Source organism: Martes martes (assembly GCF_963455335.1).
Source record: "Martes martes genome assembly, chromosome: 15".
Lineage (NCBI taxonomy): Eukaryota > Metazoa > Chordata > Mammalia > Carnivora > Mustelidae > Martes > Martes martes.
This window is the reverse complement of record NC_137903.1, coordinates 47052856-47077748: the sequence shown is the minus strand read 5'-3', so window position 1 is coordinate 47077748 and position 24893 is coordinate 47052856. Positions and strand designations below refer to the sequence as shown.

General features: G+C 35.8%; 1 protein-coding gene across 1 annotated transcript in view; it reads left to right on the top strand.

Annotated features, from left to right (window-relative positions):
- The window catches only part of HMCN1 (hemicentin 1), a 473045-nt gene that overhangs the window by 328949 nt on the left and 119203 nt on the right, over positions 1-24893 (top strand). The window contains exons 43-51 of the mRNA XM_080824786.1: positions 2292-2414; positions 3395-3556; positions 4977-5258; positions 8584-8751; positions 13148-13261; positions 13855-13941; positions 19695-19886; positions 22894-23067; positions 24389-24502. Of these exons, the coding sequence (XP_080680912.1) occupies positions 2292-2414; positions 3395-3556; positions 4977-5258; positions 8584-8751; positions 13148-13261; positions 13855-13941; positions 19695-19886; positions 22894-23067; positions 24389-24502 (1416 nt within the window). The remainder of the gene's footprint in view (positions 1-2291; positions 2415-3394; positions 3557-4976; positions 5259-8583; positions 8752-13147; positions 13262-13854; positions 13942-19694; positions 19887-22893; positions 23068-24388; positions 24503-24893) is intronic.

Genomic DNA, 24893 nt, shown 5'->3' with positions numbered 1-24893 from the left:
CACGTGTTGCAGAAAAGTGAAATTAGACATAACTATAAAGTGCAATTTATAAATGGGACCCATCCCTCTTAAAGAAAATCAATTTAATAATGGAAAGCAGAATGCAGTAGATATAAGAATAAATGATAGGGGGAGAAAGTTGAGACACCAAAGACAGAATCACTCAAAAAATATTTATGGGTGTGCCTCTGTGTTCTGGTTGCTGTGCCTCATGTAGACATAGAGAAGTTAATGAGAACGGCAAAGACACTGGTCACACAGAACGTATAGTCCGCTGCTGCAGAAATATCTTTACTTTAAATAGCCAGTTAAAATTAAATCTCCGAAGAGATACCATAGGAGTATTTGTGGGAAGACATATCAGGATTCGTGACATCTAATTGGGATTTTAAGAATGAGTTGACATTAGCTTTCTAAAGAGGATGGAAGCATTACAGAGACAGCATTACTGTCTGCATTCATTGAACCAAACGTCATTCGCTACAGAGCCTGGTGTGGTACAGTGGAGAATGAGAAGATATTAGGTAGGAAAGGTTAAAGGAGACAGATTGAAAAGGACCTCTAAAACTTTTGAAGTATAGATCTGATTCTTAAGGCGATAGGATACTGTTAAAAGGATTTAAAGAAGGACTGGGTGTTCAGATCTATATTTAGGGAATAAAACAAAAAAACTTTAGTAGTATTTAAGAAATTGAATTAACAAGATTAATTGATTACATGGAGAGGTGTGAAAAGAAGAAGAGGAAAGGATGGAAGTTGGAGTGGGTTGGCCAGACGAGCCATGTGAACAGCAGTGTCATTCCCTCAGTGAAGGAACAAAGGTGACTGAGTTCAGTTGTGGACAAGTCAAGTTTGAAAGTGCCTCTGATGTATCCAGACAGAGATGTTTAGTAATCAGATACAAAAATCTAGACCTCATGGGGTCTGCATTACAGATACAGATTTGCAAGTACTTGTGTCAGTGGAAGCCATGGGAGTAGAGGAGGGTAGAATTGAGGTTGCAGATGGTATACTTAGAGTAATGGCAATCTGTGTAATTGTCATTTTCTTCTGCAGAACTTTCTGTCTGTGGTATAGGAGATGACAGAGTAAACTGTAGGATTCATCCAGAGGGAAGGTGTTTCAAAATAGGAAGGACAGCAGTGCAAGGCAGTTGAGATTATTGGCAAAGGAGTAGTGATCAAATTATTGATCATGAAATCTAAGCTGGATAGAGAAGTCTGTAAACAAGGGTAAGCAGCTGGTTTGGGAGGTTTCTGAGAAGTGAAAAGACTTGAGACTCAATTAAGGTTGATAAAGTGAGAACCGGGAGTAATTGAGTGAAAGAAATACAAGGACGGAGCAGTAGGAAAAAAGTTCTAGATGATCAACATGGTGGAGAAAGGGATGAGCAGATCAAGGAAATGAGTAGCCGTGATGGTTAGACTGGGCATACGTGCAGATGTTGAATTCATACAGAAGAATGCCAGGTCTCTGTGTGAAGGAGAAAGATAAAAACAAGTACCAAAGTTTTCAGTGAATAGAAAAAAAATGGTGGGTTCACAGATGATGGTAAGGGGGAAAGAGAAGTAAATTGGGGGTATGAGCCTCAAAAGAGGAGGTTTAAACATGGGGCAGTTGGGGTTGAACAATGACTAGAAGCTATATTGAGGCGGCAGGAGGATTCTCCCACTCCTCAACTCCCAGGAGCTTGGAAGAGCAAGTATCTGCCCCTGATAATATGGCCACCGGAGAAGCAACTGGAGAGGAGACATCAGCCAGCAAAGGTAGACTCAGCCTCCTTGAGAGAAGCATGGGTAGTCAGCGTTCACTTAAAATTCCAAAGAGAAAATAGAGAACAGTGGGGAGGCAGGCTGTGCATTCTAGAATAGGTAACATATCCATTTCTGTGTCTGTGTCTGTGTCTGTGTCTCTCCTTTACCATAATGTTGTAAGCCTGATATTTTCCAGTTCTGTTCAGCTGCTGAGACATCAAAACTGGCTGAGCAAAAATGACAGTTAAGTGTAAATTTGGTAGGCGTGTTAGCTTTTTTATGCAAAAAGTGTAATTATCTATAACACATTAGCTTCTGAATATTTTGTTAAGTTTCTATCTGTGAAAATAGGAAGTTTGCTAATAGGTATTTATTCTATGTCTTACAGTTGGCTTTTAATGTGGTATTGATATGTCAACCTCAAGGGCTAATTATTCCCTTATGTCATTTGAGGGGGGAACCTTTTTTTTTTTAATGTAAAATGTTAAGGAAATTTTATGTAAAGTTAATGTAATACAGTATTTCTTTATTTTTCAGTACCACCAAATATTTATGGTTCTGATGAACGTGCACAATTTACAGTCATTGAAGGGAATCTCATTAGTTTATTGTGTGAATCAAGTGGTATTCCACCCCCAAATCTTGTTTGGAAGAAGAAAGGTCAGTTTTCATCTTCAACATTTATAAAACTAAATATAAATATTAAACAAATCTTTATGTTGTTTGACAAACATGTCAGTTTATTAACCAACTTTCCTGGGGTTCGCTACTAAAATTCTAGATAGCATGATTGCTTTATATTAAATGTGTAGCACATGGTAACTTCTACACTATCTATCTGAAAATCTTCAATTTTGAAACTGTTCTCCAGAAAAAAGATTAACTTTTCTGTATTAGTTGATTGCTTTATAACCAAATGCATTATATAGGGTGGATATAATGGTCAAGAATCCACCCTTCAAAGAATCCTTTTATCATCTTGAGAATAAGTTTTAAAATATTTTCTATAACATTTTTGCTATATTTGTGACAGTTTTGCAATGTATATTAAGATTGAATTTTGTGGTTGACCAAATTTTCAATTTATTCATCAATAAATACTTATTTATATCCATTCAGTATCAGACAGATCATCTAGATTTTAGGTGATTTTCTTAAGATTTTATTTATTGGAGAGACAGTGAGGGTGAAAGAGATCACAGAGGGCGAAGGAGAAGCAGACTTGCAACGATGAGGGGGGAGCCTGAGGCAGGACTCGATCCCAGGATCCTGGGATCATGACCTGAGCTGAAGGCAGACTCTTAACTGACTGAGCCACTTAGGCGCCCAGTATTTTTAGTTGGTTTTTTAAATAATTTTGTGTTCCTGTTTTAAGATTTTACTTTATTTTTCTAAGTACGCTTTCAAATGCAGTGTTGCTTGAAAGAAAAATTTGCCGAAGACTATCTTGATAAATACCTACTTTCCCTCCGCCCCTCTTCTCCTTTCTTCTCCTCTTCCTTTTTGCATAGGATTATTTAACAGTGTCTTCTGTCTTTTAGGTACTTGAACTAAGATGTAAATAAACGTACTTATCAGAGTGTGTACACAAAATGCTCTATATTTTTGCTTCATATTCTGGCATTTTGTTTTCTTTGCAGGCTTGCCAGTGCTGACTGATTCTGCAGGGCGAGTCAGAACTCTATCTGGAGGCAGACAATTACAGATCTCAGTTGCGGAAAAATCTGATGCAGGGCTGTACACATGTGTGGCATCGAATGTTGCTGGAACTGCAAAGAAAGACTACAATCTGCAAGTCTACAGTAAATTATTGATTAGCCAGACTTTCTTTTAATCTTTCTGACTTTCCTTTTTGCTTTTTCTTTATATCTTTAAGATACCTTCAAGGGCAGTATGGCTATAATATACCTATCATAAGACTCACAAATTTAAACTGTGTTGACATAAACAAAGAACAGTTGCTTATTTCTGTCTGTTATTCATTTAGCAACACAGGTGTGCACTGCATCAGCATACTGATAGAAGACCCATCAATGTGGTTGTAATGTATTGGGGGCAGGAGAATGGATGTGTGGAATGGGGAGAGATGGCATTGTATCACAGGGTATATATTTGCAAAATGTAAAAATACCTCATTTTAAAGAATATTTAATTCATATAAGATTTTAAAGTGTTTTAAATGCTCACATTATCTCATTTAACCTTTACATGAACTATGATGTGAAACAAAATTATTGTCTCCACTTTGCATACGAAGTCATTGAAGCCCAAAGAGGTTCCCATGATTGACCAAGGTCACATGGCTTGATTGTAGTAGGACTGGCACTAGCCGCCAAGATGGCTAATGCTGGCCCATGTTTCTTCCCCCACATACCTATGTATTAGAATTGGTCTAATTTTTTTTTCTTAGGATAAGTATCAGGTAAATTCAGCAGCAAAACTACAGAATAACTGGTGATCAGTGGGCTAACCAATTAGAGACTTATTTTTTCACATAATGAGAAGCCTGAGGTTGGCGGTCACTGGAGTTGATCAGAACCTTACTCATATCAAGACAGGAGATCTAGGCTTCTCCTGCTCCTAGCTCTGTGGTCTCAAGATCATTGCTACAACTGTGGTATCAAGTCCACATTGAAGGCAAAAATAAGGATAAGAAGTGGTATGTTTTCCTTTCATCAGGACAGCAAAAAAATTCCCAACCCATTCCCCTCATCCCCCATGCCTACCAAGCAGATCTTTATTTAGATTTTATAGGTCCAAATTGATTCATGTGGCCACCTCCATTTTTAGGGAAGATTGAGAAACAGTCTCAGCTTTTCAACTCCTGTCATGGAGGCTAGAGGGTAGAAGGAAGAAAGGAATTGATTGTGAGCGAGGCTATCATATGTATTTTAATGTTAATACTAGGAAGGCTTCTGTAAATTAGGGCTATAAAAGATAGGTTCAAGCATTCGTATAACTTGTTAAAAATCAGGAAAAGTAGCAAACACAAAACTCTTTTCTTACTGTGTTGGTAGCTTTATTTCAAGCACGACCACATCTAGAAATATTGAAGAGGAATTCTGCCTCTCAATATAGCAATGCCATGTCAATTAGGCCTGGGCCTTTTCTTAGTACTTTATATTTTGACATCAAAAATGAGTTTAACTTTGGCTGATACAAATTCCTATGTAAGACTTGAAGCAGATATTTTCTACTTTACTCTTTTTTTTTTTGTTTCAGTTCGACCAACTATATCCAATAGTGGCAGCCAGCCTACCGAAATCACTGTTACTCGAGGGAATAGTATTTCCTTGGAGTGTGAGGTGCAGGGTATTCCTCAGCCTAAAGTAACCTGGATGAAAGATGGCCGCCCTTTGACGAAGGGAAGGGGAATGGAAATATTGGATGAAGGTCGCATCCTTCAGCTGAAGAACATTCATGTGTCTGACACGGGCCGTTATGTGTGTGTTGCTGTGAATGTAGCAGGAATGACTGACAGAAAATATGACTTAAGTGTACATAGTAAGTATAAAGAAGCTCAATAAGTCTGTTCTCTGGCTATTATAATCTGTAGCATCCTGGATGGGAAACATAAGCCATCAGTGTTGAGTCTTATTTGTAGTCTGTGATTTTCTGCATATGCACCTTTTCTCTGGACCGGTCTCATCACTTATCCTTCTGTACTTGACCTCCCATTTCTTCCCTTGCTGAAAGAGGCATACATTAGACGTTCTCTCAGAAAAGCACATAGTAAAGTAGATTTAATTGTCTAATTGTCTTCTTCAAGTACTTTTGAACCAATGCTATCCCAAGTAATAGTCCTTGATTCTATGTTTTTCAAATTTGCTGTCTTGGTTAGTATAAGCCTAGGTTCCTTAGAATTTACTGACTCAGTATCAGCTGCTCATGAGTTGTACTGATGTCAGCTTTAATATTCCAATTAATGAGTCATAAATGTCGAAAGGAATAGACCAAGCATACATGTACTCAAGGACAGTTATTTATATGCATATAATTTGAATTGCAATTTTAATTTTTTCCTTTTTTTAAAATGCAGTTTATTTAAACTAAAAACAAAAACAAAAATAGTTTGTCCCCACCTCCCATGACTAACTGTTCTCTGTACCTATGAACATGGTTGTATTTATTTATTTTTAGTTTTAGTTTTTTTAAAGCTATTATCAGAATATTTTTTATTATGTTCACTTACCCAACATATGGTACATTATTAGTTTTTGATGTAGTGTTCAATGATTCATTAGTTGCATATAACACCCAGTGTTCATCACAACACGTGCCCTCCTTAATACCCATTTTTAGATTCTATTTCTTTTTTTTTTTTTTTTTTTTTTTTTTTTAAAGATTTTATTTATTTGCCAGAGAGAGAGAGAGAGAGAGAGAGCGAGCACAGGCAGACAGAGTGGCAGAGGGAGAAGCAGGCTCCCTGCGGAGCAAGGAGCCCGATGTGGGACTCGATCCCAGGACGCCGGGATCATGACCTGAGCCGAAGGCAGCCGCTTAACCAACTGAGCCACCCAGGCGTCCCTAGATTCTATTTCTAAGAGATCATACAGTATTTATCTTTTTGTCTGACTTATTTCATTTAGCATAATGCCCTTGAGATAATTCCATGTTGATACAAATGGCAAGATTTCGTTCTTTTTTTTATGGCTGAATAATAACCCATTTATATATATCCTTTAATTCCTTTATCAGTCATCCATCAATGGACATGGGTTATTTCCATCGCTTGGCTGTTGTAAATAATGCTTCAATAAACATGGGGGGGGTGCAAGTATCTTTTCAAGGTAGTGTTTTTGTTTTCTTCATATAAATACCTAGAAGTAAAACTGCTGAATCATATGGTGGTTCTAATTCTAATTTTTTGAGAAACCTCAAAAAACCTGTTTACCACAGTGGCTGCATGAATGTACAGTTTCACCAACAGGGCCCAGTGATTCTCTTTTCTCTTCATCATCCTTTGCTATTTTTTGTCTTTTTGATAACAGCCATTCAAACAGGTGTGAGGTGATATCGCATTGTGCTTTTGATTTGCCCTCCCTGTTGATTAATAATGTTGAATACCTTTTCATGTACCTTTTAACCATCTGTATGTCTTTCTTAGAAAAATAATTATTCATATCTTTGCCCATATTTAATTGATTGTTTGGGGGTATTGAATTATATGGATTCTTTATATATTTTTTATATTAGTCCTATATCAGATATATGATTTGCAAGTATTTTCTCCCATTCAGTGGGCTGCCTTTTCATTTTGTTGATTGTTTTCTTTTCTGTGCAGAAGCTTTTTACTGTGATGTAGTGCCGAGAGTTATTTTTGCTTTTGTTGCTTTTTGGTTTTGGTGTCACATTTGAAAAATCATCTCCAAGACCTGTGTCAAAGGGCTTATGTTTTCTTCTAGGAGTTTTATGGTTTCATGTCTTATGTTTAAGCCTTTAATCCATTATTCATTTTTATGTATGGTGTAAGATAATTGTCCAATTTCATTCTTTTGCCTTTGGGTATTCAATTTTCCCAGCACCATTCATTGAAGAGACTGCCTTTCCCCTAGCAGATATTCCTGACTCTTTTGTTGTAAATTAATTGATTATCTATGAGTGGGTTTATTTCTGGGCTCTCTATTCTGTACCATTGATTTATATGTCTGTTTTTATGCCAATACCATATTGTTTTAATTAATATAGCTTCAGAAGATAGTTTGAAATTATAGAAATGATGCCTCCCGCTTTGTTCTTTCTCAAGATTGCTTTGATTATTTGGGTCTTTTGTGGTTCCATATAAAGTTTAGGATTGTTTATTTCTATTTTTGTGGAAGATGCCTTTGGAATCTTGATTCCAAAGGGATTGCATTACAATGCATATTACTTTGAATAGTATGGACATTTTGACAGTATTATTCCCCAATCCTTTTATCTGTGCCTTCTTCAGTTTCTTTCATTATTGTCTTGTAGTCTTCAACATACAGGTCTTTCACTTCTATGGTTAATTTATTCCACGTATTTTATTCTTTTTGAAGCAATTGTAAGTGGGATTGTTTTCTTACTTTCACTTTCTGATATTTCATTATTACTATATAGAAATGCAATAGATTTTGTGTATTAATTTTGTATCCTGCAACTTTAATGAATTCATTTATTAGTTCTAACAGTTTTTGGATAGAATCTCTAGGAATTGCGTTATTTTTAACTCATGGGGGCTTGAACTCACAACCTGAGGTCAAGACCTGAGCTGAAATCAAGAGTCAGATTGGTAACTGACTGAGCCACCCAGGTGCCCCTACAATTTTTAAATCTACAGAAATAATGATAAATTTCATAGACAGTCTTATAACTTGAATCCATTTAGGACGTGCACAAAGTCCAGTATTAATATCCTGTAGTTTGAAGCAAATATGTGAGCCAAAGCTAACATAATCAGAATATAAAAGAGAAGTTTCAATATTAAGCATCTTTTTTTGTTTGATTGCTTCTTATTTTTAGGATTGGAATTACTTGTTAGAAAATTCTGCCTATAAAAAGGTCATGTGTCCATATTAGAGATTTACCAGACGAGATGAGTGACTCATAGAAAATCATTTACCACCAATAGTATAACAATATGAAAGTCATTTATTGCTATGAGCGGGGAAGAAGCAACATTTTTATTTCCAGGAATGTCACACTAAAAATATTGCTACTTCTAATAAGCTCATTGTTGTGACTGCTTATTTTGCTTATGTTGACCAGGAAATGGAAGTTATCTTACTAGCCATAGGCTGTTAAGGATTTGGTGTTTGGTATATATTCGCTAACTTCTTTTCCTTTTCTTATTTGTTCTATCATACAGCCCCTCCAAGCATCATAGGAAACCATGGGATACCTGAAAATGTCAGTGTCGTGGAAAAGAACTCAGTGTCTCTGACTTGTGAAGCTTCAGGAATTCCCCTGCCTTCCATTACCTGGCTTAAAGATGGATGGCCTGTCAGCCTTAGCAGTTCTGTGAGAATTCTCTCAGGTATTAGCAACTGTCACACCCTGGCAATCTGATTAGCTTCATATGGCCACAGTTTCTGCTTAATTTCTCTGTATTTCGTTTTTTTCTTTTTGATCTAGTGGCTTGCTCTAATGTTGATCATATTACGAAAAAAAGTATTTAGAAGGACATCAGATGCTACATGAAAAGGAGGCAGGGAAATCTCCAGATATCTGTAGATCCTATTAATTTTGGCACTTGCTTATTACTTAAATCATGGGGACGTCAGAGCATTCATGCTTCAATGAGTGCCAACCTATCTGAAAAGTGAGGACAAAAAGAAGTGTTGAAATTGAAGCCAGAGACTAGAATAAATCATATTATATGACAAATCTCCATTAACCAAGTATTTCATCTGAGTGAGCTTTGTATTTCCAGGATAAGTTAGTTTCCTGTGAGTTAGGACTTTATCATTATTCAGCTTATTCCTCATCTGATTATGTAAGAAAGTCTGTTAGCTTGTCCTTTATGGACCAGTGCAAGCATGAAGAAAGGGGTCTTGACGCCATGCCCCAGGTGTCTGCGCTTCACCCCTTTAGTAATGATTTGGATACAGACCAAGAAAACAATCTTGCCAAGCTGTGGTTAAGAAAAGACTTGAACACTTTGAAGAATACCCAATGTGTTGAGTGAAGACATCTGAATTCAAACACACCTCACCCTGGAACATTTGTGTTTAACCTAACAAAATGAAAGTTAAATAAACTCCTGTGCTTACATTTAAAAAAAAAAATGATGAGGGGTGCCTGGGTGGCTCAGTGGATTAAGCCTCCCACTCTTTATTTCCTCTCAGGTCATGATCTCATGGTTGTGAGATCAAGCCCTGCATTGGGTTAGAGCTGAGCAGGGAGTTCTCTCCCACTCTCTCTCTCTCTGCCCCTCACCCTGCTCACTCTCTCTCTCTCTAAAACAAATAAATAAATTTTTTAAAAATGATGAAAATGTAGGTGACATATAGCTTCAGAATTCTTCATATAAGATCTCTGAATTGTGTTTGTTATTCAGTATGCATAACAGTGTAATGTGGTTATCAAGAAAATAAATGCAATATTTTACCACATTAATAAAATATATTTTCATGAATAAAAAAAGAAAGAGACCAGTTGTATTCCAACTTACTCATTAGGAAGACTAGAGGAAGGATTTGTTGACAATATTTTCAAAGAAGGGTAACCATGATGGTAAATTATTACAAAATAATTTACATTTCTGATTATATTTAACCTGGAAAAATAAACTGTGTGAAACCTTATGGTTACATAGTAAAAATTAAATTCAAATACTTGAAGAACCATGGCACAGAAAAAGATTATGTTGGTTGTGTCTAGTTCCAGAGGTTAAAAGCAATGCCAGTATGGCAGATTCTAGGGACAGATATCGGTCTGGATATAAGCAACTTAAAAAATATTTATATTGTTTAAAGTCAAGGTGAACTATTTTTAAGCGTAAGTAATCTTCTACTTCCAAATTTGTTTAAATGAAGTTTAAATTTCCACTTTTGAAGAGTTTTTCCAGAAAAGATCCTTTCCTAGTGTTACAATTAGGTTTAAATAAGGTCCCTCTGTATTTTCAAAATGTTGGTCTGTAAATGATAGAAGCTTGATGAAGTATATGTATTGCTATCATTATTATATTTATTGCCCATAATTCTCATTAGATTCATGATCTCAAGCAAGTTACTTAACTTTGCTAACTTCCATCTCTTATAAAGTGAAGGTATTAATAGTATTTGCCTCTTACGGTTTTTGTAAAGATGAAATGGGTCCATGTATGTATGTAAAGCAGTTAATACAGCACCTGTTTATATGGTAACATCCAATATATGTTTGCCATTGCCATAGACAACTGAGTGAAAGGTCTAGGTGTCCCTATCCTGGGAAATTTTCCTATTTCCTTACTACATTGTTTTCCTTTGCATAGGTGTCCCAGTCTCTGTTGAAATGTATGCTAATGGCAAAGGTTTTATTACACTTTGGTTACCAAAATCCTGAGCCCATTATCTTCCTGTCTTGAAATTATCCTCATATCTTTGACTTTTTAAAAGTCTTGAAATCACTGAAAAAGTAGGACTCTTTTTAAATATAATAGCTACATCAGGGATCCTGGAAATGAAAAAGGCAAGATCTTTGTGATGTACCGCTATCACAAAGAGTGAGGAACTCTGGCTTATTATAAATATATGGGAGTGGCGTTTTGGTTTTATTTAGTTTTGTTTTGCTTGACTAGCAGCTGGAGATCCCTGAGTGAACACATTAAAAGTATTTGACCTTGTGACACTGCCAAAGGAGTCATTCAATTTTACAGTCTGAACATGTGTATTGTGCAATAGATGAATGAGAATCAGATGAATGGCATATGACTTGCTTGGTCATTGGTCTGCTGCACACTTCTAGTCCATTAAGATTAATTCTCCTGCGACTTTAAATACAGATTTTCTGAAAGCAGTATTTTTCTGAAGACCCTGTCATTGTTAGGAAGTTTTCTGCCAAGAACAGATAGCTGCTGTAAGAATTTAATAGGTACAAGAAACATCTCCATTTAAGTAGAATTTACTGTCCGATCTTTTTGTTGTTTTTCACTGGATTATGTGAGAGGACCAGGAAATGAGAGAAAGAGCATGAGGCAGGAGGCTGAGGTTCACAGAGCTAGCAGTAACTCTTAACAGCTGTACTGATCGAATATCTCTCAACTGGAATCATGTTATGGTCTCACTAACCTGAAGAAGCAGTGAGTGCTTGACTCCTCACCTAATTAACAAGAGGGGTTTTTTTTTTTTTTTGACATGTTTAGATAATTTCTGTATTTAACTTTCCTTATTTAAATTCAGTTGGGGGTCAAAAATTGAATTCTTGTAATCAGCTTTGTGTATGTAAATAAGTTACTACTGAGTTTACCTTTCAACCGGTTGAAGGTGGGGAGGTTGCTTCTAGGAAAAGGTCAGTGACAGCTTGTTGTGTTTAGGAAAAGAGAAAACAGATGGACTTTCCTGACAAATCTAGAGCCAGGTGGATATTCACATGAAAATTTCATGTTCTACCATTTCAGTTTGTTTTAGTTCCAGTTCAGGGTTCCAGGCAAAAATATACTAGGTAGAAAAGTATTATGAAATCTAAGGCATGATTCACTATTTTTTCCCCAAAAATTTACTTCTTAAATGATTTCAAGGACTCTCTCAGTGCCTGTTTGTTCTCTGCAGGCTTTGTTTCAGGCCCATTTTCTGGCTCCTCTTCATTTGTCCTTCGATGGAGTTTCTTTCCGAATCTCACCCTTTCGCATGTGAGAGTTGCCCTCTCAGTCTACAAGCATTTCTTGGATGAAGAAGTGTAACCTTTATTACAGAGATGTTCAAAGTATAAAAAGTAAAAAAGCAGAGTTGCATGAGCGAATCAAGGGACCCCCTGTAGACTTGGATCGAAATAATTCTAGGATTCCATGATACTCCATGGAAAACCAGTACTCGGGTCTTCGGGGTTTCTCCCATTCCTTCTATACTGATGTCATCCCAATCTGGGGTGCTGGTGTAGACCCCTTTCTCACATTCCCATTTCACAACTCAGTGGCAAACTGGGAATCTTTTCTTAACCATCCTGTCATAGTTGTCCTTCTAAAGCACAAGTCTTTTTTGTTTGTTCGTTTGCACACTTCCGTAGCTTTAAGTGAACACAGTAAAGTCCAGGTTCCTTAGCATAGCATTCAAGGGCCCACAGAGTCTGGGCATCTACCAACCATTACCCCAGCTAGCCTCATCTGTCTCTATTTGCTCCACCTGCTTTCCTCTAAGTACCAAACTCACATCTGCTTTCTACTCTATATCCACATTCATACTCTACCTATAATGGCGTCTCTTAACTCTTCCCTGTAATAAAATAAATTTGCCTTTGGGGCACCTGGGTGGTGCAGTCGGCTAAGCATCAGACTCTTAGTTTTGGTCCAGGTCATGATCTCAGGGTCATGAGATCGAGCCTCATGTTAGGCTCTACGCTGATTTCGGAGTCTGCTTGAGATTCTCTCTCCCTCTCCCTACCCTTTCTGCTCATGGTCTCTCTCTTTCTCTCTTTGAAATAAATAAATAAATCTTTATATATACTTACCTCTTAAGATTATGTTCAAACATCATGTCTCTGAAACTCCATATTTTTGTTTGTTGTCACCTAGCATTGTATTTATTTTTTTAGCCACTGAACCAGAAAATTCTTCTGAATTATCTTTTCTGCTGCCTATAAGCTTAAAGCATATGATTTTTGAAAAGCTTGATATTAATGAATGTTAAAGTCCTTTGAAGTATACTGACTGAATTTTATCCAAATTGAGCATTACTTGGCCAACTGGTAAAGTCAACAGATTTCTTTTTGAGTCATCTGGTGGTTTGCTTCCCCAGGAGGCAGGACTCTGCGGTTGATGCAGACCAGAGTAGAAGATGCTGGCCAGTATACTTGTGTTGTAAGGAATGCAGCTGGTGAAGAAAGAAAAATCTTTGGGCTTTCAGTATTAGGTATTTTTATAATTTTCAATATCTAGAAAAACAATGTAATTGGCTTAATACATTCTGGATATAGTTAAATTTTATCTACAGCTTGATCTCACACTTATGTATTTGTTGGCCCCTGGACTGACACTCTTGGCAGTAATTCAATGTTAGAATAATTCGGATGTGATCAGTTGGGTTAAAATGGCTGAAATGCTGTGTCTTTTCAGTTCACAACTGTTGAGACTCTGAGAACTTTTTTAACGTGAATACTTATCAGAGTTACAGTGGGAGAAATAAATGTCTAATAAATGTTCTTATTAACTTGTTGACATTTTTTTTTACTTGTTGACATTTTTATCCAGACTTTATACCTTCTGTTACAATAAAATTCATTATAATTGAATTCATGACATATAAGTTTATATCTTAAAATTAGAATTGATCAAAATGATTTTATGACATTATTCTGGTAAGCAATGATAATTTAGGGGTTTGTTTTAAACGTTATGGCTTAATAAATATGTAAACATAGATGCCTTTGGAATAACAACCCTGCTGTTAGAATTGTTGCTTCCTTTTTCTGTTTTTTTTCTTCATTTAATTTTCTTTTTCTTTAGTGCCACCTCGCATTGTGGGTGAAAATACATTGGAACACGTGAAGGTAAAAGAGAAGCAGAGTGTTACATTGACCTGTGAAGTGACAGGTAAGGGACTTAGCTCTTGAGCTTCTGTTGTTTTCTACTCACTGATTATTTATTGTCTCCACTATATATCTTAATTAGTTGAGAAAAAGTCAAACTACTATAGTAAGCATTTGAAATTGAATTCTAGTTGAGAAGGGCCAGTGGAAGTGTAGGAGGAAATTTCTCAGATTCTGTGGAAATAAGAATACTCCAACACCGACAAATTTTACCATCTTTACCAGTGATGCAGTGTATTATTGTAGTAAAAGGAAATACATCTCTAAGAGGACATTTTCAAGTCTCTTTGGGTTTTTTTGAGTTTTCTGTTTGTTTGCTTGTTTGTTTTTAGTAAAGATGGTCTTGGAGTTTTAAAATGGGAGCAGCACATAACGTCTTATAGAAAGGAGCGTTTTAGGGGAAATTTGACTAGCTTCTTATTTCATAGTTTATATGCCATGCATGATCAATAAACTTAAGTAAGCAAAGAAATGTTTTTACTTTAAGCAAGGTGGATATAAAGAATGTGTTATATACTGTTACTTAGCCTGCTATTATTTTTTCCTTAGAAATGTTATGGTAAGTAACAACTGTTGCATAGGGACCAGCCGACTGAATTTTATAGCACCCTCCCCTGGAGATCTAGTTTGTTTGCTTTTTTTTTACATTGGCATTTGGTTTTCAGTTATTCTTTATTTTTTTCTCTTAGTTTTATTGAGATATAATTGACATATAACATTGTATAAGTTTAAGGTGTTCAACATAATGTCTATACATATATAGATAGATAGATGAATATATACTTCAAAATGAGCACCACAATAAGTTTAAGCATTCATCATCTCACATAGTTACAGTTTTTTTTTTCTTGTGATGGAACTTTTAAGATTGATTCTCTTAGCAGCTCTCAAATATATAATACTGTATTGTTAGCTATAGTAACCGTGCTGTGCATTACAGGTCCAGGACTTACTTGTCTTGTGACTGGAAGTTTGTACCTTCTGAGCACCTTCAGCCATTTCCCCCACCTTCCTCTGTCTCTGGCAAGCGCCAGTCTTTTCTTGGTTGCTGTGAGCTTTGATTTTATCATGTCACACATATAAGTGAGATCATACAGTATTTGTTTTCTCTGCCTCACTTTTTCACTTAGCTTAATGCCCTCGCTGTCCATCCATCCTGTTGCAAATGGCAGAATTTCCTTCTTCTTTGTGGCTGAATGACATTCCATTATGTATGTATAAATGTGTGTGTATACACACACACATACACACCTCATTTTCCTTATCCATTCACCTGTCAGTGGACACTTAGGTTGCTTTCATATTTAAATTATTGTGAATAATGCTGCAGTGAACATGGTAATGCAGATATCTTTTCAAAATAGTGATTTCAGTATTTTCAAATATATGCCCAGAAGGAGAATCACTAGAGCATCGGGTAATTCTATTTTTAATTTTTTGAGATCTCCATACTGTTTTCCGCAGGAGCTACGTCAGTTTGCATTTCCACTAACTATGCACAAGGGTTCCGCCTTTTGTCCACATTTCCAAAACACTTGTTATCTCTTGTCTTTTTGAGAATAGCCATTCTAACAGGTGTAAGGTGTTCTCTCATTGTGGTTTTATTTGCATTTCCCAATGATCAGTGATGTTAAGCATCTTTTCATGTACCTGTTTGCCACCTGTATGTCTTCTTTGGAAAAATTCTGTTCTGGTCCTTTGCCAATTTTTAAAATTATATTATTTGACTTTTTGTTATTAAGTTCCTTAGGTATTTTGGGTATTAATCCTTTATCTGATATGTGGTATGCAAATATTTTCTCTGCCTCCATAGGTTGCCTTTTTATTTTGTCAATGATTTCTTTTGCTAGGCAGAAGCTTTTTGGTTTCATGGACTCCCACTTGTTTATTTTTATTATTTTTGCTTGTGATTTTAGTGTCATATCCAAGAAATCATTTGTCAGGCTGATGTCAAAAAGAGTTTTGTCCCTATGCTTTCTTCTAGGAGTTTTATGATTCCAATCTTACACTTAAGTCTTTAATCCATTTCAAGTTAAGTTTTGTGACTGGTGTAAGACAGGGGTCTAGTTTTGTTCTTTTGCATGTGAATATCTAATTTTTCCAACATCATTTATTGAAGAGGCTACCTTTTTCTGTTGACTATTCTTGGATCCCTTATCCAAATAGTAGTTGACCATATATGCCTGAGTTTATTTCTTTGCTCATAATTCTGTTCCATTGGTCTATGTTTCTTTTTTTAATGCCAATGCCATACTGTTTGGATTACCTTAGCTTTGTAATATAGTTTTGAATCAGGAAGTTTGATGCCTCCAAGCTTTGTTCTTTCTCAGAATTGCTTTGGCTGTTTGGGTCTTTGGGGTCCAAATAAATTTTAGGACTGTTTTTTCTATTTCTATAAAAAAATAATTAGAATCTTTATAGTGAGTACATTGAATCTATAAATGGCGTCTTTTTGTTTTTGTGTTTTATGTTGAAAATAAATGGCTTTGAGTGGTATGGACATTTTAATAATACTAGTTCTTCCAATCTGAATATAGGATATATTTGCATTTATTCATGTCTTTTTCAACTCCTTTCATCGTTTGGTAACTTTCACCTCCTTGGTTAGATTTATTCATAATAGATTCTTGTCTGAATGATCTTTCCATTGTTGAGAGTGGGTATTAAGGTCCCCAACTGTTATTGTAATGCTGTTTATTTCCCCCTTTAGTTCTATTAGTATGTGTTTTATACATTTAGTTGCTCCAATGTTGGGTGCATAAATATTTACAGTTACTATATCTTCCTGAGAATTGACTCTTTTATCATTGCCTAATGACCTTCTTTGTCTCCTTTGACCATTTTTAGCTTAAAGTTTATTTTGTCTGAGATAAATGCAGCTATTCCTGCTTTCCTTTGGGTGTCATATGCTTGAAATATCTTTTTACATCCCTTCACTCTCAGTCTGTGTGTATATTTGAAGCTAAAGTGAGTCTCTTATAGGCCCCATATTAGTGAATCTTGTTTTTTACAATGCATTCAGTCATCCTCTGTCTTCTGGAGAATTTAATCTATTTATGTTAAAGTAATTATTGATGGACTTACTATTATATTACTATTGATGGACTTATTACTAATTATTAAGGACTTACTATTGCCTTTTGTTCATTGTTTGATGGTTGTTTTATTGATCCTTTTTTCCTTGCCTCTTCCCTTGCTATCTTCTTTTGTGATTTGATGACTTTTTTGTAGCAATATGCTTTGACTCCTTTATCATGATCTTTTGTGCAACTAGTATAGGTTTTTCTTTACCATGGGGCTTACATAAAATATCTTTTATCTTATTTTAGGCTGATAACAATTTTACTTTGACAGTATACGTAAACTTTACTTTTACTTCTCTCCCCCTCACATTTTAGGTTATTGATGTGGCAGTTTTTATACTTTTTGCGTGTATCCAATAACAAATTATTGTAGTTATGATTACTTTAAATACATTCACTTTCTAACTCTTAAACTAGAGTCGTAAGTGAATTACACACCACCATTACAATCATAGAGAATATGACTTTAACTACATATTTTCCATTACCAGTGACTTTTTGTACACACATTCATATGTTTTACAACATTAATTATCATCCTTGCATTTCCACTTGAGAATGTCCTTAGCATTTCTTGAAAGGCAGATTCAGTGGGAATGAACTACCTCAGCTTTTGTTTGTTCAAGAAAATATTTATCTTTCCCTCCTACTTTGCCAGCTTGAGTGTTCTTGATTGACAGTTCCTTTTTCTTTTAATATTTTGAATATATTATCCTGTTCTTTCCTGGCATACAAAGTAGGTCTTATTTTTGAAAAATCAGCCTAAAGTCTTATGGGGGTTCCCTTGTAATATACTTTTCTCTTGCTGCTTTCAAATTCTGTCTTTGTCTTTGACTTCTGAAAATATGATTATAATGTGTCTCAGTATAGCCCTTTTCAATTCAATCAATGTGGGGTTCTTTGGGCCTCATGAATCTGGAAGTTCATTTCTCTCCCTATGTTTGGGAAGTTTTCATACATTATTATTATAAATATACTTTCTGTCCTTTTCTCTATCTCTTGTCCTTCTAGAATTCCCATAATGTATATGCATATTGTTTCTGTTGGTGGTATTCCGTAAGTTCTATAGGCTTTCTTCACTGTTTTTTTCTTTTTCTTTTTTTGCTTCCCTTCTCTTCCTTTCTTTTCTCTTCTCTTTTCTTTCTTTCTTTCTTTCTTTCTTTCTTTCTTTCTTTCTTCTTTCTTTCTTTCTTTCTTTTCTCTCTCTCTCTCTCTCATTCATTTTTTCTTTCTCTTCTGACTGGATAATTTTAATGACCTATCCTCTAGTTCACTAATTCTTTTTTTCTTTTTGGTTGAGTCTATTGTTGAAGCTCTCTGTTGAATTCTTTACGTCAGTCACTGTATTCTTCAGCTCTAGGAATTCTGTTTGTTTTGATGGTTTCTATTTCGTTGTTCATGCACTATTTTCTTAATTTTGTTTAGTTGTCTGTGTTCTTCTAGTTCACCAAACTTCTTTGAGAAGATTATTCTGAATTCTTTGTCAGACAGTTAGTTCACAGATTTCCATTTCTTTAGGGTCATTATTGGAATTTAATTAGCTTCCTTTGATGGTGTCTTTTTTATCTGATTCCTTGCATTGGTATCTGCACATTGGAGTCAAGGGTCTCCTCTTCTAGGCTTTATAGGTTCACTTTGGCAAAAACAGTCATTCACCAGTCAGTATAACTTGGTGTTCTTCATGGGTCATCTGGTAGCATCCTTGCAGATGGGACTTATTCTATGGTCTCCATTTGTTTGAGGCCCCTGCCTGAGCCCTGAAGTTAGCAGGTAGGGATTGATGTTGACTGGAAACAGTTGGAGAGTTCTGCTCACTGGGTTTCTCGACTGAGCGCAGCTGTGGGATAGCTCTGTGGTTGCCTGGATTCTCTGATTAGGTTTCCTCATCAGGTGGGACTAGGTGCTATATTTTAGCAGTTGGGCAGGCCTGCAAATTTGCTTTCCTGCCTGGGTAGGGCTATAGAACAGGCTCCATGGTTGGTATGACCAAGCCTTCCAATTTTAATGTATTATCCTAGTACTTTTTCCCAATAGAACTTGTTTTTATGGCTTTAAATTTTTTTAATTATTTGAGCAACTTAAAAATTAATATTTAACATAAGTCTCATGTTAAAACAAAAAGATCTTTTTCCATAGGTGAATTATTCCATTAAAGGAATAATTAATATATCTATATGTCTGTCTACCTATTATATATATGTATGCTAGAATCCTGGTATAAACTGAAAATATCTGTTTGTTGAATGTTTATTTCAAAGTTTTTCCTTTTCTATTGCTTGCTTCCAAAAATATAAAACCTTTAAAAGTTTAAAAATTTAATATGAAAGTGAATGTATTTATGAGTAATAATTTTAATAAAAATGCATGTCCCATTCTTTTTAAAGTATATTTTACTATTTAACTAAACACAAAGACTAACGTGGAATTATAGATCACTTATAGATCAAACTAATCTTCACTTGAAAATGGCTTGTAATCTGTAAATTTAAAAAATTATGGCATGAATGTTATTATAAATTATGTGTATAAATTTATTTTAAAATGAATGATTGCTGCATTGTTTTACAAGTGCGATATTAAATATAGAGGAAAAAGAGTGAAAATGCCTTCTTTTCATTATCGGTTGTAGGCATATAATTTTTAGCCATCTCTCAGAAGTGGTTTTTTGTTACAGGGAATCCAATGCCAGAAATTACATGGCACAAAGATGGACAACTCCTCCTAGAAGATGACACCCATCACATTATGTCTGGTGGCCGTTTTCTTAAAATTACCAATGCCCAAGTGTCACATACTGGAAGATATGCATGTTTGGCTTCTAATACAGCCGGCGACAAGAGCAAAAGTTTCAGTCTTAATGTGTTGGGTAGGTAAAAATATTGCCTCAGATCTTGAAGAATCAGACATAATTGTCTGCTGAATTACCTTCTTTTCTTTTTCTTTTTAATTTTTCTGCCATAGAATTTCATTATTTAAGGAGGACTAGTGCTTGTGTACATTTTGATGTTTTTCTTTAATTAATTCACATATTTATAAATTTATTCGTTACATTTGGAATACCACCTATGTTCCAGGAACTGTGTTTAGTGCTGGAGACACAACTGTGAATAAGACAGATGTAAAAAATGCAATAGTAAAAAGTAAATGTATGCTGATCAGAGAGAAACAGGTCAACAGTACAAGGGGCTCAATCTGATGTATTTTATCCTTTCTTTATGGGACAGTTATTGGTAATTGTCCATATTCTAGTCTTTGTGGATTAGGAATTATGAAATAACTGTATGTTCAGTTCTTACAGCATCAGTTATGCTTATATCTCAGGCATGACATTAAAATGGATTTTTAATTTCTACTCATGTCGTGACATTTAAAATGCCCCACCTGAATGTGTTATATTTTATTACTAATATCAAAATACTTTTCGTTCTACTAGAATCAACTAACTTACATTTGAGTATGCAGTGCTTTGCAATTTTTACTTATTGGTTTTTGTAGATATTGCCCAGATTCTTTTGGGAATACATAGTCCTATGCATAGGAAACTGCCATATAAGACACTGTCCTCAAGCATCTTAAAATCTAATTAACTAGAAGAGATACATGTGCAAGAAAAATTAGATCAAAATAATAGATAATGTATAAGTGTCAAATGAATAGTAGATATAGATGGTATATAAAAAATAAACTCCAAAAGGCAGGACCTCTTTTACCTTGTAAAGGATTTAGCCCAGCACCTGACAGAGCTTTGAATAACAGATACTGGATAAGTATGAGTGGGAGTTCAAGATACTTGTGTTCCCTCACACCCATCAGGGTATGAAAGGCAAATGCTCAGCCCTGGATTTCCTCTCCTCTTCTGCAGCTCATTCACTGTCTCTCTTACGAGCTTTAAGTTCCTCATGCCTCCTTCCTTTCACCACTGATTCACTTCCCAGTACTAACTCATGTCCAAATCCTGTACTCTGTCCTATACTCTGGAAACCTGTTTCAGTATTCTCTCCAGCTTCTTGCTGTAATTGCAATCTGACTCTTCCTAAGAGACACTAGCTTCCTGGAGCTCTCTCTCCAGTGGAGATCATTTTTCTTTATCCCAACTAGCCCAAGTCATGCTCTCTGACCACACCCTCCAATCCCCACTTCCTAGTTACTTCCCTGTTTCTTGTCATTCTCCCTCATTCATTGAAGACTGAAGGATCTGAATCAAAGACTTCCACCATCTTCATAAAGTTCATAAAGTTGAGGCTGTTTAAGTATGTGCCTTTGCAACTTCTGGTCTACTCAGGGTCTTTACCCTTTCTTTTCCCAGAAGGTGAGTTCTCCTTCTTGTTCACAGCTACTACTTACACTTATGTCCTTAACCGTGTGTCATGGTATGTCAGTCATTCTCACCAGCCACCTTACCTACACTTCACCTTCTACTCTCTCCGTGACTTCATGTTGTAACCATTCCTTGTCTATACTTCTTGTCACACTAAATTGACTTTTCCCCGTGCCATGCTTCAATACTTGTGTCAAAGATTATTCTGTTGCTTGATCCAACAAATATTTCTCAGTCCTTTCTTACTATTTTAGACATTATTTCTTTTCCTTCACAGTGTTCTCTCGTTATCCTCTCACACTTTGGGTGGCTCCTTTTCTCTCTCTTTTATGGACTTCTCTGTAATTCATCTCTCAAACATTAGGTATCTTAGCATTTTGTCATTACTTCACTGCTCATTTTACTCTAGATATTGTCTTCAAATAATAAGCTTAATTCCCAGAGGTTTAATTTAACTATTATCTTCTATAGACAGTTTCTTTTTAAATCCATACCTGCAACCCAGATCTTTTCCCCAAGTTTGGATTTCTATATGCAATTGCTTGTTGGACATTTCTAGCTGGAATTCTCATGAGCACTTTAAATTCAAAATACTCAGAACTGAACGAAACTTCTTCCCTCCAAAATGTGCAGATCTTTCCATATTTCCTATTTATATTGCTTCACTGAAGTTTACCTACATTCCCAAGCAAGAAAACTAGAAGTCATCTTTGACCTTGGTTTTCCTTAGCCTCCAAATTCTATCATCCAGTGCCACTAATTGACTTTCTAAATTTTTCTGTAAGTCACTCCTGCCTCTTTATACCTTCCTTTAATTCAGCCCCTCATTATCTTATGTGGAACAAATGGACCTGTCTCCATTACCCTCGCTTCCAACACTGACCCCCTTGAATCTATCCTTAATATATTCCCTGCTTGCCCCTCATTGTTTATACTATTCTGCCCCCAATATGATCTTTCTTCCTACTAGTCTTCCCTTCTTTCGCTTAATAACCGCTGCTAATCCTTTAAGGCTCACTTTGCAATCTTTTCCTTTAGGAGGCCTTCCCTGATGAGAGTCCTCTCACCACACACCTTGGACTGGATTGAATGTTATGTCTCCATGTATCCTATACCAGAATTCTCATTTTTGCCCTACTATGCTGTATTATAATTCCTTTTTTCTGTGTTTTCTCCTCCATGACTCCATTTTGAAGTTCTCATTCCTTTCAAGTAGAATAAGAACCAATTATTTCTGGAATTGTTAGGAAATAGAATTACACAAATAAGTATAGTGAAGGGGCACTTGGGTTGCTCAGTGGGTTAAAGCCTCTGCCTTCAGCTCAGGTCATGATCTCAGGGTCCTGGGATTGAGCCCCACATCCGGCTCTCTGCTCAGCTGGGAGTCTGCTTCCTCCTCTCTCTCTGCCTGTCTCTCTGCCTACTCGTGATCTCTGTCTATGACAAAGGAATAAATAAAATCTTTGAAAAAAAATAAGTATAGTGAAATTTAGAAATTCACAAATAAGGAAACTTCTGAACATATTTCTTTAATCACATTTTAAATCTATTTCAGTATCTCCTACAATTGCTGGCGTTGATAGTGAGGGTGGTCCTGAAGATGTCACCGTTATCCTTAACAGCCCCACATCTTTGGTCTGTGAAGCTTATTCATATCCTCCAGCCACCATCACCTGGTTTAAGGATGGAACACCTTTAGAATCCAACCGAAATATTCGTATTCTTCCAGGTAACTAGCTTACTTTAGATGCACAAGATACATTTGTACATTTACTATTATAGAAAAAGAATCACTGGTTACTTTTTATAAAAGTACTTATGTCTTAGTTATGCTATACCACTGGCATTTTAATTTTTTAATTATTCATATAGATCTTTTAATCTAAAGTAAAATTATTTTTTGGAAGACCAATAATATATCTAAACAAAAGGCAAATAAATACCACAATGCTGTTAATTGATTAAAATACAATGTGGAATACCAAAAAGAGTAGAAATTCATTTCTTGTTGAATTGAACCATAAGGAGAATTGGTATTTAGACTGAGAGAGCTTATTTATTTCTCTTTAATACTTGGCAAAATGTATGAAAATAGAAATAATTAAAAAGTATTATCACCAGCTTTAAGAAATTTACAGTTTTATATGGAAGGGAGATAATATGTGTAAAATTTAATTAACAACATGAATTATGAGTAATCATGGCACTTGATAAATGAGGTAGTGACAAATTTTATAAAAAATTCAAAAGATGGAATGACCAATGTGGGCTGATGTGGCCAGGAAATGCTTTGTTGTAGTTGGAACTTGAACCAGCCCTTAAAGAAACGTATAGAATTTTGTTGGTTGAAAATGAGTGAATTCAGATCCCTCAGAATGACTGGTATGGGAAAGGTACAAAGTGAGAAAGGCACATAGATGTACAAAGGCCTATCTAGTTGCAAGTAATAATATATAGACCCCCACCTTCCACTTGAGTGGGGACATTTTCTGTGTGTGTGTGTGTGTGTCTGTGTGTGTGTGTGTGTGGCAGGGAGGGAGGTGGGTTGGAGAAAAGGTCAGGAAGGAACATTGGAATCATGTTTTGAATGCCTGGACTAAAGAGTTTTGACTTTATATTTTAATCAGTTGAGAACCAATGACGATTTTTAAGGAGAAATGTACCATAATACAAACTGAGTTTAGCAAGATCAGTCTCTACTGAGAGCCCAAGTAGATGGGAAGAAGATGACTAAGAAGATGACTAAGGTGGAAGATATATTATGAACAGAGTGAAATAAAAACCTTAGCCAGAGCATGTGCAGAGGCATGGGAGGGTCAGGATGAGCATGAGAGTCATTATCATAGAGAGTCATCGAGGACTTACTGACTCCCTGTCCACCATGCAGTGCCCATCTATATTATAGTTTGTCTTGTGTCAAATATCTATTACAGAATTAGCACATAGAAAAAGAAATATGTTAACGGTGAGAACTAAAAACCCTGGTGTTTTGTGCATACTCCATTGCCACTGTGACTTCAGAGATTCTTTGGTGTTCCGTGATTTTTCAGGAGGTAGGACTCTGCAGATCCTAAATGCACAGGAGGATAATGCTGGAAGATACTCTTGTATAGCCACTAATGAGGCGGGGGAAATGATAAAGCACTATGAAGTAAAGGTCTACAGTAAGTCCCACAAAGAACACTACATTTCATATTTTCTTCAAATTTTCTAATTTTTTCAATCTTGTTTTTTATTATGGGTTCATAACTACTTATACTTATCATTAAAGTTTATTGTTTATGTAGCTTGCTTCATTAAGATGGAAGTCATACTAAGCATTGTACCCATGTCCTCAATTGCTAGAAGATGTGAAGAGCCCATTCAGTCTGCTCCCTAACCTCTTACTGGAGAAGTTGCCAGTGGCACTTTTCTTACATTTTTGCTTTTCCTTCTGGGAACACCCTGGGTTGAGTTATAATACTTCTGTGCACAAAATTGTTATTTAAATATGTATGTTCTAATCAACAGCCTAAGATGAATTCGTCAGTGACTTTGAGCTAATCCACTGTACCT